Below are 12522 nucleotides of genomic sequence, written 5' to 3' on the forward strand. Positions count from 1 at the left end.
CTGTACCTTATAACACAACCTGCACGGGAGCCTGGAAAGAGAACCAGGAGGGCTGCCAGCCGGGTGGCAGGGTCCCTGGCATCCATTTCCCTCTTGGGAAACATCCTTACAGTGTTCCCACAGGCAGTCTTGGAAGACCAGAGCGGCAAGTCCCTCCCTCCTTACTTCCATCCAGCAGCACCTGCTGTCCACCTTTCCCAAGGACACCCCAGCACACAGCTGTATGCACCTTTAATAAAAGTGAAAAGAAACAGGGAGGGGGCCCGGCACATGTCCTTCCCACTGCGCCAGACTCTCATTTTGGTTCCCTTGAACCAACTTGCTGTAGGACTGGCAGGACTTCACTATGTTCACATATTTTGGTCCCAGGACTTTGAACCGCTGGAGTATTATTTCTAGTTTTGAAAGAACAAGGTCAAGAATGTCTCAGCCCTGCCTTTCTCGGCGTCCCGGGAGCCTTCCATCTCTTCATTACCCACTTTTACCTCCAGAGAAGGCATGGGGCCCTTCCAAGTTCACCACAATCCCATAAAACTAAATTCCTTTAAAAAAAAAAAAAAAGCCACGAAAAGCTCGACTTTATTCCATCTGAACAATCCGTGGGGCCCCTCAGTAGCCCCCAGGGGCAGTGGCCTGCCCTGCCCCCCAAAGACATTTCCATCTAGTCCTTCTACCCCGTGGGAATCAAATTAAAAAAAAAATGTAGCTCAATTGCAGAATACGACGACAACAAAAAAAACCCCAAAACAGTCAATTGGTGAAGAAACATCGCGTCTCGTCTCGTTGTTGGGAGCTTCCACAGACAAGACTCCAGAACTGGAGCATTCCCAGTACTGGGTCCCAGGGCCGCCAGGGCGCTGAAATGAAGACCCTCGTGCTAACAGTTAACAAAAATAAATATCTGGAGGATCCAAGGCTCATAGTGGTGCTCAGGGACATTGCACTTGAAGTGAGGAGGCCCACAACCATATCCATGCTCTGTGCAGCGGTGGAGGTCAGAGGTCCGGACATCCTGGCTTCTCTCTGCACCCCACAGTCAGATTGCGGATACCGCAGGACCGTGTGCCCCAGGGCTGGCATGGGCAGGCCCAGTTCCCGTGCTGAGCAGCAGCCACCTCCTGCGCTCACTCGCTCTCAGGATTGTCTGCACCAGCCCCGTGACAGGTGGGTCAACCTCAGAACCTTCCAGATCATGTTCTGCCACGTGCCATGACGTATGAAGCACCATCAGCTTCTTCCCTGCTGGGAGCCCTGATGCGAGTGAGTGAGGCCGAAGGCTGCTGGAGTTGGTCGAGTCCCAGATTCCATGGAAGAGGCCAGGAGCTCTGCTAACTAACCAGCGGAAGCGAATCCCCAGGGAAGCTGCGCCTGGCCTGGCAGAGCTCTGTAGTCCTACAAGCCCCTGTGGGAGCCGAGGCGATTGGGGGGCGCAGCCCCTGCGGCAAGCAGCTGGTCAGTCACTGTGCGGCTTCTCAGACACACCCTGGGGAGACAGCAGGGACCCTTGGTCTTTCTTTGTTGTTTTAGACTTGGGGACACATCTATGAGGACTTGGATCTTACTCCTGGCAGGGCTGGGGAGCCCCTCTGTGACGCCAGCCCAGGCATCTCAGCGGCCCAGAATGCAGGGACTCAACGACTGCCAGACTCCAGGGTACCAGGCTTGTGTCCTGCCACCCCAAGGGGCAGGTTCTGTTTTGATTTTTTTTCCCTCTGAGAAGGGAGGAAGGAAAGTCACCAGCAGTGCTCCAGGGTCTCAGAGCCCACCCCAACTGGGCAGGCCTTGACAATTCCCACCCAGCGGTGCTGGGGGTCTCTGTAATCACACCTGGAGTGTATGGGGGTGACCATGTAGCACAGGAGCAGGATGTGGGGAACCAGAGAATTTTCTGTGGCCGCCCACATCATCTCCCCAATTCTAACGGGCGTTAGACAAGCAAATCCAGGGAGTGTACAGGATGTGACCGGCCACACCAGGATCACCTCTGCCTGCCAACTGAGAGGGGCAGTTCTTCCCTCATCTGCCTCACCTTCAGCCCAATCTGCCCTGCCAAGCATCTCCCACCACCCATCCACCCTGTTCTTGCCAAACCAGGGTCCTGAGACAGCTGTGGCCAGAGTCCTTTTATACCCCTGTGCCACCTACTTACCGTACCAGCCCTGCCTGGGCACTGGGCCCCTCAATGTGTTGGTCTAGGGCACACGGGGATGGGCTCTGATTCTGCAGCCAGGGGAAAGGGAGCTTGGGACTGTTTGAGCAGGAGGGAGTGTAGGGGTGGGGCTGGGCAGGAGGAAGCACAGGGTTAGGACTAAACTGGGTTCCACGGCGCCTGCCAGGGTCCCCCAGAGGTCTGCTTGAACCCCATTCCCCACCTATAGGCACTGAGCACCAGCTCCTGTCTTCAACCTGGGAGGAGGACCAGAGCTAGCGGGAGACACTGCTGGCAAGATAGGGCTGAGAACAATTGCAGGGTGCTGGCCTGGGCGAAGCAGAGGGAAGGGAGGGTGAAAAAGCAGTCCCATCCCATATGTCCTTTGTGGGGTGTGCGTGCGTGCATATTTGTGTGTTGGCCTTATCAGGCGAAGCTGAGCTTCTCTTGCCTGTCCCTCCGTCCACCGGCCCTGGGCTGAGGGCAGGTGGGGACCACTTACCATAGCCAGCTGGCGCCCGATGTTGCCCACAGTCACGCCCCCTGAGAAGAAGATGCATGGCAGCCAGGAGCGGATGTACAGAAAGTCCGGGGAGGTGTACCTGCGGAAAGGGTTCCTTAGGATGTGCCCAAGGACAAGGGCAATGCCATATCCACTCATGCCCAGCACCATGACTGCGGGCTGAGCCCAGGCAGGTGGCGGCCATAGGGGGTGACCATGTGGAGGTTGGGTGTGGTGACCGCAGGGCTGGGGGGTGGGGACCAGATGACAGAGCAGAAGTTGGGGGTGACCTGTGGGGCTGGGGCCAGAGTGACCATGCGGGGTGGGGGTTGGGGTTGACCATGTGGTGGGGTTAAGTCAGGGGTGACTGTGGAGTTGAGGGGCTGGGGTGACCACTGGGGGGGGGCGCTCCGGGATGACTGTGCAGGGAGACCATGCAGGACAAGCTGGGCACTCACTGGTATACGCCATTGTAGACCAGCAGCTGGGTGATGAGTGTGGCCAGAAAGGCAATGGTGATTCCCAGGCCCAGGCCACTCCGTGAGCGATCAAACGTCCACCAGAGGCCCAGTGACAGGGCAGCCAGGGTGAGTGAGAGTTGCACATTATTGGCGAAGTCCAGCTTCTGGGCAGGCAGTTAAGGGACGAGAACCGGTGGGACCAAATACAAAATCCCCAGCTCCGTAAGACCGGGCGATAGCACAGGAGAGGGCGTTTGCCTTGCAAGAGGCCAAGCTGGGATTGATCACTGGCTCCCATAGGGTCCCCTAGTCCTGACAGGAGAGATCCCAGAGTGCAGAGCCAACAGTCATCCTGAGCTCCACTGGGTGTGGCCCTAAAACCAAAGATGGAGGGCTGGATTCCAGTTCCAGGAAAGCCCATGCTGTGCATCCCGCTGTGCCTGCACGGCCCAGAGCTGGGTGCCCCACCCTGCTTGGAGGATGATGGGCAACGTCAGGGGCTTCCACAGGAGGGCCCTGCTCAGTTCTGGGGACAAGACCCTGCAGGTCAGAACTGCTGGGATGAAGAGGCACCTTAGCCCCAGGAGGCTGTGCAGATGACACCGAGAAGACACAGCCACTTACAGTGTGGACAGACCTGGCTCTGTCACTGGCTTCCAGTGGAGGACAGAACTGCTCTGCAAGCCGAGTGCCTGACTCTGCTGTCCCTCCCATCTCTCTGTCCCTTCTACCTCTCCGTCCCTTCTGTCCCTTCCAACCCTCCTAGGTGCCTCGGCTCTCCTGTCCATCCCACCTCTCTGGTTTCCCTCATCACTCTGGACTCCCTCTCGCCCATCCCACTGTCATGGGACTTCCAGAAAGTGTCCTGGGCCTACTGGAGCAATGTGACCTGTGGAGACGGACACACATTTTGCTTAGTGTGGACATTTGCCCTGGGCACCCAGGAACCTTGCCTGGAACCCAACTGTGTACCCCCCAGGGCCCACAGTCCCTCCCCAGGGGAAGGCCCAGAGGAACTAAGGGGCAAGTGAGGTCTAAGCCAGGAGAGAAGAGGCGGCACCTACAACCAGTCCCTTTATTTCTAGACCCAAACCCTTCCTGATAGCCTGCTGGGGGAACCCAGCCAGCGTCTGGTCATGGCTCCAACCCCCACCCCACCCCGTCCATACAAGCGGATCAGGTCCCACTCTGAAGGATACAGCACTGGCGTGGTTGATGCCGACAAACACAGCCACGCAACGCATCACGCTGGCCCACTCCCGCTTGAACTTGTGGGGCTCGCCCAGGTGGCTGTCAATGCAGGGGTACAGCAGGCCCACCACAGCTGTGGGGAAGAGTAACATTAGACAACAGCAGGGACCCTACACCTCCAGAAATCACATTGGCTAACAGGCAGGGCTGTGCTGACTCCAAAACTCTATCGGTGATAACTCTGTAGCTGCCCCAACTTCCAGGCTGCCTCCCTCCCTCCCAGGGGTAAGTGGAGTGATGTGTGACATCACTGAAAAGCAGGAGGAAAAAGACAGACCATGTGCTGGGGGAAGGGGCACATTTCAGAACAGGGGACAGACAGGCTGGCAGAGGCTCAGGGTGTCCTGGGGGTGCAGGCAGTGACCTGTGTCTGTGGGATGATACCATGCAGACATGAAGTTCACTTTTAGTTTCACCGCCAGTTATGCTCCACTTAGGAGACCCTAAAACTCACAAACTGGAGCTCAGGCCCCTACTTGGACCCTTTCCATCTGAAGGCTGAGCAGCTGGCAGATTCTAGGGGACAGCAGGGAAACCCCAGCTTAACCCAGAGCTACGCTATATATCTGGGACATTCTCCCAGTGGTCTCTTGGACCACAGGGTCCAAGGGTCTGCACGCGGCTGCTCCTGCCAAGATCATCAATGTATTCACATGTTCACATGCCCACAGTGGCCTGGATCTCTAGACTCTGGGCTCTGACCACTCATGTGCAGGGACATGCTGGCCCCAGGAAAGCCCAGGCCAGCCAAGTGGGGACAGCAAGGACTGAAGGAAGGAGGAAAAAAGTAGATAGCAGATAGACCCATATCAGGTGCGCCCCCCCACATCCCCACACCTCTGTATTCTCATGCAAATCTAAGGAGTCTTTTTGTTGGTTGGGTTTTGGTGGCCACACCCTGCAGTATGGCAGCCTGGCTGTGTGCTCAGAAATCACTCCTGGCAGGCTCAAGGGACCATATGGGATGCCGGGATGGAACCTGGGTTGGTTGCACGCAAAAAGCAAAGCCCCTACCCTCTGTGCTATTGCTTGGGGCCAAACCCCCCTACACTCTGTAATTCATTTATGCAAAGCTGAGCGATCTTGGGTCATCCCTGCTCACACACAGCCCAAGTTCATTCACACAGACCTGGGATCCGGGGTATTCCCCTCTGCACACAGACCTGAAATCTTTGGGTAACCAACCCTGTGCACACACTACCCCTTTCACTCACAGACCTGGGGTCTCGGTTACCTCCTGCACACAGCTCAGTTCTGTCACGCAAACCTGAGGGATCTCAGGGTATCATCCCCCAGACCCACAGTTCAGTCCACACTCATGCAGAGAGAACCGAGCCCGACAGGGCGGGGGTATGGGATCAAGTCGGATTTCCATGCCACTGCCTGGAACCCAGGCAGGCCGGGGAAGAGTCCAGGCCCCGTCCGATCGGAGCCACCGCCTCCCTCTGTCCACACGTGACGCTTTGTTTGGGGGGGGCAGCTCCCGCAGCCAATGGGGCGGCGGCGCCACGGCTCACCCGGTCCCGCGCGGCCAATCGGGGGCCTCGGCCGGGCTGACAGCGTCCCCCGCGCGCGCGGTGCGCCCAGGGCGGCCCTGCCCAGGGCCCGGCGGGGTGGCCGCTGTCTTCTCCGCGTCCCTCCCCGCGCGCCCCGCTACTCACTCACCCGCGGCCGTGCCGCAGCAGGGGGGCACCCACCAGGCGGAGGAGAAGGCGGCGGCCAGGGCCTCGTCGGGGAACAGGGTGACGCTGCGCTGCACCTGCAGCAGGTTGAGCACCAGCGCCAGCACGGCGCCGACCGAGAAGAGCACCAGGCCCCGCGGCAGCGCGCGGTGGTGCCAGCTGGGGCGCGGGCGCGGGTGGGCGCGGGGCGAGTCGGGGTCGGGGTCGGGGCCAGGGCTGGCCGCGGAGGCCGCGAGCATCTCCTCCACCCGGGCGGCCTGCGCGCCCTGGACGCCGGGCTTGGGGGCGCGGGCGCAGCCCCAGGAGCGGTCCTCCAGCCTGGGCATCTGCGGGAGAGAGGAGGTGGCCGGCGCGCGAGTCGCGGGGGGCCGGGGCGCGCCGATCCTCCCGCGCCCAGAGTCCCCGGCGCCCCCGGGCCGGTCCGGGGAGCCCTCCCGGTCCCCCCGCGCCCTACCTGCGGCCGTGGAGAGCGCGCGCGCGGACAGCGGCCCAGCCGGACTCCCCGGGAGTCGGGCCCGCGGCGGCCGGGCGCGCGGCGCGGCTTATAGGCGAGGCCCCGCCCGGCGGGGAGTGTCCGCGGCGGCCCCGCTCCGCCCGCGCGCCCCGCGGCTCGTGGTCGGGTGAGGCCGCGGCCGCCAATCGCAGCTGGCCGCCCCGTCACGTCAGCACACGCCACCGCCGCCGGCTGCGGAGCGCGCCAGGGCGCACGGCGCTCGGGTGGCGCTCGGAGGCTCCGCCGCGCGCACCCGCTGCCCGCGCTGACCCGCTGCCTGTGTCCACCCGCAGACCCCCTTCCCGAGCCCCCTCTAAGCACGCCCGAGGGCAGCGCTTTGCACCTAACTGGAACGGGAGCGGGTCCTGGGGGTGCCTGGAGACGCGCCCGGGCCCCGAAAGCCGGCCCGCTCACTCACCCTCCTCTCTCCCTCTCTCTCTGTCTCTCTCTCTCTCTCTCTGTCTCTGTCTCTCTTTCTCTCCTCTCTCTCTCCCTCCCTCCCTACCTCTCTCCTCTCCTCTCCCTCCTTTCTCCACTCTCCTCTCTCCATCTCTCTCCCCTCCTTCCCTCCTCTAACTCTCCTCTCTCTCTCACTCTCTATTCTCTCCTCTCTCTCCCCTCCTCTTTTCTCTCTCTCCCTCTCCCGTCTATCTATCCTTTCATTTTCCCTCCCTCCCCCCTTCTCTCTCTCCTCTCTCTTTCTCTCCCCCCACCCCGCGGATGTCCAGCATCTCATACGGTACCCCAGCACTGCCAGGAGTCATTCCTGAGCACAGAGCCAGAATCGACCACTGAGCGGCACAGGTGTTGCCCAAAGCCAAAAAACACAAAAGATTTTTCTAGGTAGGTCCATGATGGCCCTGCCCCTGCACAATCAGTTCCCGCTGCTGTTCTCTACCACCTGGGACTTAAAGAGCGGCCCCAGTAGCCAACCAAACCTGAACCCCGCCTGAGCCCCTCCTGCTCTGGGTGGATTCCCCGAGAATGGCCAATCTGGGCTCTGAGAGGTCACCTTCCACAACAGCGGGGCCCTTCTCTAAAGACAGTCCCTCCCAAGCACTGGCTCCCTAGTGGACAGAATTGAACTTTGCGACTGGCTCTGGGTTCTGGACTGAGCCCCTCATCACCTGGTTCTCCCTGGGCCTCTAAAGTAGAGTAATGCAGCCCACTGCCAGCTCAGGCTTGGAGGCCTGTGGGCAGGGAGCTAAGTTGTCACTGAACCGTGAGGGTACTCGTGGTTTGTCTGAACAGCCTGCAGTCACTTGTAAATAAAACTGGTTGGGATAGAAGCCCTCGGGTTTATCGATCCTGCTTCTCAGAGAAATGCTTCGCTCCACTCGCCCCTGGAAATCTTTTCTTCTATTGCACTTCAGGGGACTGGAGGGGGGCACCATTGTTTCTGCCTGAATGCTCAGTAAATGCGCACCCTGCCTTAAAAAGACTATAGGAGGGGCTGGAAAGATAGCATAGATAGCGGTAGGGCGTTTGTCTTGCAAGAAGCCAATCTAGGACTGATGGTGGTGGTTGGAATCCCGGCATCCCATATGGTGCCCGTGCCTGCCAGGAGCGATTTCTGAGCGCAGAGCCAGGAATAACCCCTGAGCACTTCCTGATGTGATCCAAAAACAAACAAAAAAACTACAGGAGCTAAAGTGACCTCAGGCTGCCCTCTCAGTAACAATATTACAAACCACAGTGCCTAAAAGTGGGAACAAATAAAACGTATTTGCTCCTGAGACAGGTAGAGGGAGGGGTGCTGGAGGGAAACTGGGCACATTGGTAGCAGGAAATGTGCACTGGTGAAGAATGTTGGAACATTGTGTGACTGAGACTCAATAAGGAACAACTTTGTAAACATGTATCTCATGCTGATTCAATTTTTCTTTTTTTGGTTTTTGGGTCACACCCTGCTGCGCTCAGGGGTTCCTCTTGGCTCTGCGCTCAGAAATCTCTCCTGGCAGGCATGAGGGACTATAGGGGATGCTTGGGTTTGAACCACCATTTTTCCTGGATTAGCTGCATACAAGGCAAATGCCCTACTAATGTGCTATCTCTCTGACCCCAGATGATTCACTTTTTTTTTCTTTTTTTTGGTTTTTGGGCCACACCCGTTTGACGCTCAGGGGTTACTCCTGGCTATACGCTCAGAAATCGCCCCTGGCATGGGGGACCATATGGGACGCCGGGGGGATCGAACCGCCGTCCGTCCTATGCTAGCGCTTGCAAGGCAGACACCTTACCTCTAGCGCCACCTTCCTGGCCCTGATGATTCACTTTTTAAATGGCAATAAGTGGGACCAGAGCAGTAGAACAGTGGGCAGGGTTTGTCTTGCATGCTGTCGATACAGCTTTGATCCCCAACATCACCTGAGCATTGCCAGAAGTAAACTCTGAGCACCACTGGGTCATCGCTGTGGCCCCCCAAACAAAAAAGACAGTGAGAAGAGTACACAGCTCTGCTGGAAGCCCAGTGGGGTATTCTGTGACCTGCAGAGAGATGGTCTCCAAACGCAGGGTGTTATGGATCTCTGGGGTACTGGCCTGTTATTCTCCCAGTCTCTCCTGCCTGTTAAGACCTGGTGAACTGAACTGTTTATGACATTTCTTTGTTTTTGACTTTTGTACCTTACCCAGTGAAACTAAGGTCTAAATACTGGCTCCACCCCTCCCCCTTCCTCCACTTCTTTCATCTTCTTTGTTTGTATTTGGAGTCACTGAGAGGTTACTCCTAGTTCTGCACTCAGAAATCACTCCTGGCAGGCTCTGGAGATCATATTGGATGCCGGGGATGCAACCCTGATCAGCCACATGCAAGGCAAATGCCTTGCCTGCTGTGCTATCACTGTGACCCCTATCTTCCCTTTTTCTTCTCAAGCCTCTACTCCCCCACCCCACCCCACCCCTTTTGGGAGAGTATATGGTTTTTCTTTTTCTTTCTTTCTTTCTTTTTTTTTTTTTCTTTTAATTATTGGGCCACACCCAGCAGAGCTCAGGGCCCACTCCTGTTTCTGTGCTTAGGACTCGACTTTGTTGCTGAGGGCTTACTCCTGGCTCTGTGCTCACAGACTACTCCTGGTAGGACTTGGGGGACCCTATAGAATGCTGGGGATTGAATCAGGGTGGACCGAGTGTAAGGCAGCGCCTCCCCACCACAATGTCACACCTTTGTAGTGGGGAGACAACTCAGGTCCCCTTCCCTGACAAGACCCAGGAACTTTTTGTTGCCAGGGCTGGAATCAGGGCCCCTCCTGCTCTACCTTGCTACATCCCCTAAGGCCTCTGCTCCTGGCACTACCAACTCTGGGGGCACTGGGCTAGCAACAGTCCCTCTGAGGTGCCCCACAGGCCCTGTGTATCCCCTTACTCTGCCCACACAACCTGTCCTTTCCTACAGTACCACCCATGCCACTCCCACCAAGACGTTTCCAGAAGTTTCTGAGAGTGACCCCCGCCCAGGTCAATGCTGATGCCTCTGAGAAACATCCATTAGCTCTGCCCATGACAGGAGCTAGTCAGCACACTGTGCCAGCACACAGGCCAGCAACACTGCCCTGTGCCTTTCCCTGTGGGCATCTTTGGGGTGGCATGAAACATCTGACTCAGTGTCACCTCCTTTATCCCTCAGACCGCACCCCCCAAGCCCACAGTCAACAACATTTACCTGTGGGTCCAGATCAGCCTTGAGGAGCTCCAAGGACAGGAGCATGCACCCCCGCCCCCCCAGGCAGTGGGAGTTGGGTCCAGAGAATGGAGTCTTTGGTTCCAGCTGTGGTTGTTTTCTTTTGGGAGCCACACCCAGTGGTTCTCCGGGCTAACTCCTGGCTCTGTACTCAAGGATCCCTCCTGGCAGTGCTTGGGGGATTGAACCCCTGTTCAAAGCAAGTACTATAGGATCCACTACAGAGCACTACTGTACTCTAACTTTGTTTCATTTGGGAGGAGCCACAAGCAGCAGTGACCTAGGGTTTGGGGGCACCATGGAGAGATCCTCGGGCCAGGAGAGACCCAAAGTGGGTGCTCACTGCAGAGTTAGCTCCAGCAAAAGGTGCTTATTAAGAGCTGTGGAGAGGGGCTGGAGAGATAGCCTGGAGGTAAAGCGTTTGCCTTACGTGCAGAAAGTTGATGGTTCCATATGGTCCCCCGAGCCTGCCAGGAGATATTTCTGAGCATAGAACCAGGAGTAACCCCTGAGCTCTGCCGCTGCTGCCGGGTGTGACCCAAAAACAAGACAAACAAACAAACAAAAGAGCTGTAAAGAATGTTCTGGGACTTTCAGGGAAATAAGGAAGCTCAGAGGTTAGAAAGAGGAAATGTTTGGCCTCAGAGTTTTCTTTTACTTTTTCAGCTTTAGAGAAATTTGTGTTGTTTCTTGGCAAGCCTTTGTTTCTTACTCTCCTCTCCAATTCTCTAAGTATAATTCCGCTGAGTACAGAAGAGCTATTTTGCTTCATTAAAGAACCACCAAGCAAAAAAACAACAGTGGTTATTTTTCTTCAATAAAATGTTAGAGGTGGGGCCGGAGCTGTGGCACAGTGGTAGGGTGTTTGCCTTGCACGCTGCTTACCCAGGATGGACCATGGTCTGATCCCTGGTGCCCCATATGGTCCCTCAAGCCAGAAGCAGTTTCTGAGCTTATAGCCAAGAGTAACCCCTGAGCGTCACTGGGTGTGGTCCCCAAACAAAACAAAAGAAAACCAAAAACCCCACTAAAATAAACCATGCTTAAAAAAATGTTATAGGAGTTGAAAAAATCGCCTTATCTAGCATGATCAGAGGGCCAGGACTGCCAGGTGGCTGCACTGGACCTGTTCCTGCCATCTGAGCTGACCGGCCCTGGGGGTGAAAACTGAGCCGGAGACACCTCGTCAGAGTCTATGGCTTCCTTCCAGCACCAAGGCAGAAAACCAACTTTCAGGTCACTGATTCTGTTCACTCTTGGTCTCATGTAGTGTCGGGGCTTAACCAAGGTTGGCTGTATACAGAACAAGTGCCCTACCTGCTGGACTATGGTTTTGGCTCCCCACAAAAGAGACTTTTTAGACTGTATAATTCTTGGATAGAGAGAACTTCATTATTTTTCCATCTCATAAGCCTAACTTGCATAACTATCTTCAAAGCTGTGTTGCTTTCTTTGGGATAAACTCCAGCAGTGTCTTCTGAGAAAAGAATCTAGTGACCTCGGACTGTCCTGCTTCTTATCAGCATTTATCTGATGGGGCATGTGATAGTGTGTGTAAACAGGCTGTCTGGGCCATAATTGAAGCCACGAAGCACCCCACAATTACTCCTGGATTACGTGGGGCTGTGGCTCTCGTCCCACTTCCCCTGCACAACTGTTTCCTGTTTTCTTATGTCACTCAAAACTAATCTGAAATCACTGCAGCTGGGCTTGAACCTGACAACCTGGGACTGTGTCTGTTGGTCAACATCTCATGACACTTTCCGAGCAGATGCCCAGCTAGTGGTGAGTGGGGCATCCTCCCTCTGAAGAGCGTGGATGACTCCGTGTGCTTTGTGCTGAATTTTTGGGCCAAAGGTTACTCCTGACATCATGCAGGGGACCATATTGGATGCTGGGAATCAAACCTGGGTCCCTTACATGCAAGGCAAATGCCCTCATGGTATGCTATCATTCCAGCCAAATTCTACACTATGTCATTGAGTTAATGAATTAAGATTGGGGAAATAATAGATTCATATAGAAAAATGGCAGGTGTGGTGTACCCCAAGACCCACCCATATTTGGGAGGAGTTTTGGGAACCGGATAATAGGTGTAACTACCTGCAAGACCTCCCATTTCTGGGAGGGGTCTGGAAAAGGATAGATAAACCTCTGAGCCAGGGGATTCGGCCCTTTTGCCGTTTCTCTTTTGGCCCGGCTTGGTTTCCTGGCTTTTGGATCTTTGGGCCGCATGGAGCCCAAAGGGAAGATGGCTAACAGGAGATAAGATGCAGGGCTAGCAAAATATAGCTGAATGCTTAAA

General features: G+C 56.3%; 2 protein-coding genes across 2 annotated transcripts in view; one reads left to right on the plus strand and one right to left on the minus strand.

Moving 5' to 3' along the window:
• Nucleotides 1-12522, plus strand: part of XRCC2 (X-ray repair cross complementing 2) — an 813538-nt gene that overhangs the window by 142328 nt on the left and 658688 nt on the right. The gene's annotated exons all lie outside the window — the stretch shown is intronic.
• Nucleotides 547-7269, minus strand: INSIG1 (insulin induced gene 1). Its single transcript, XM_049785970.1, has 7 exons — nucleotides 7252-7269; nucleotides 6500-6913; nucleotides 6029-6371; nucleotides 4312-4436; nucleotides 3110-3276; nucleotides 2652-2751; nucleotides 547-1483 (listed from the first exon to the last, which is right to left on the minus strand). The coding sequence occupies exons 1-7, from the start codon at nucleotides 7267-7269 to the stop codon at nucleotides 1454-1456; spliced, it is 1197 nt and encodes a 398-aa protein (XP_049641927.1). The 3' UTR covers nucleotides 547-1453.

This window comes from Suncus etruscus, chromosome 13 (genome assembly GCF_024139225.1).
Source record: "Suncus etruscus isolate mSunEtr1 chromosome 13, mSunEtr1.pri.cur, whole genome shotgun sequence".
NCBI classification, from domain to species: Eukaryota; Metazoa; Chordata; class Mammalia; order Eulipotyphla; family Soricidae; genus Suncus; species Suncus etruscus.

Bases quoted from the DNA above. Each gene is read 5' to 3' on its own strand.
- INSIG1 (XM_049785970.1), bottom strand. The intron at 2,752-3,109 runs GTGAGTGCCCAG...CCCTTTCCGCAG, and splicing joins GTCTACAATGGCGTATACCA to GTACACCTCCCCGGACTTTC. The intron at 1,484-2,651 runs GTAAGTGGTCCC...CTGTCTCCCCAG, and splicing joins TCGGGCGCCAGCTGGCTATG to GGTGTGTCTGAGAAGCCGCA.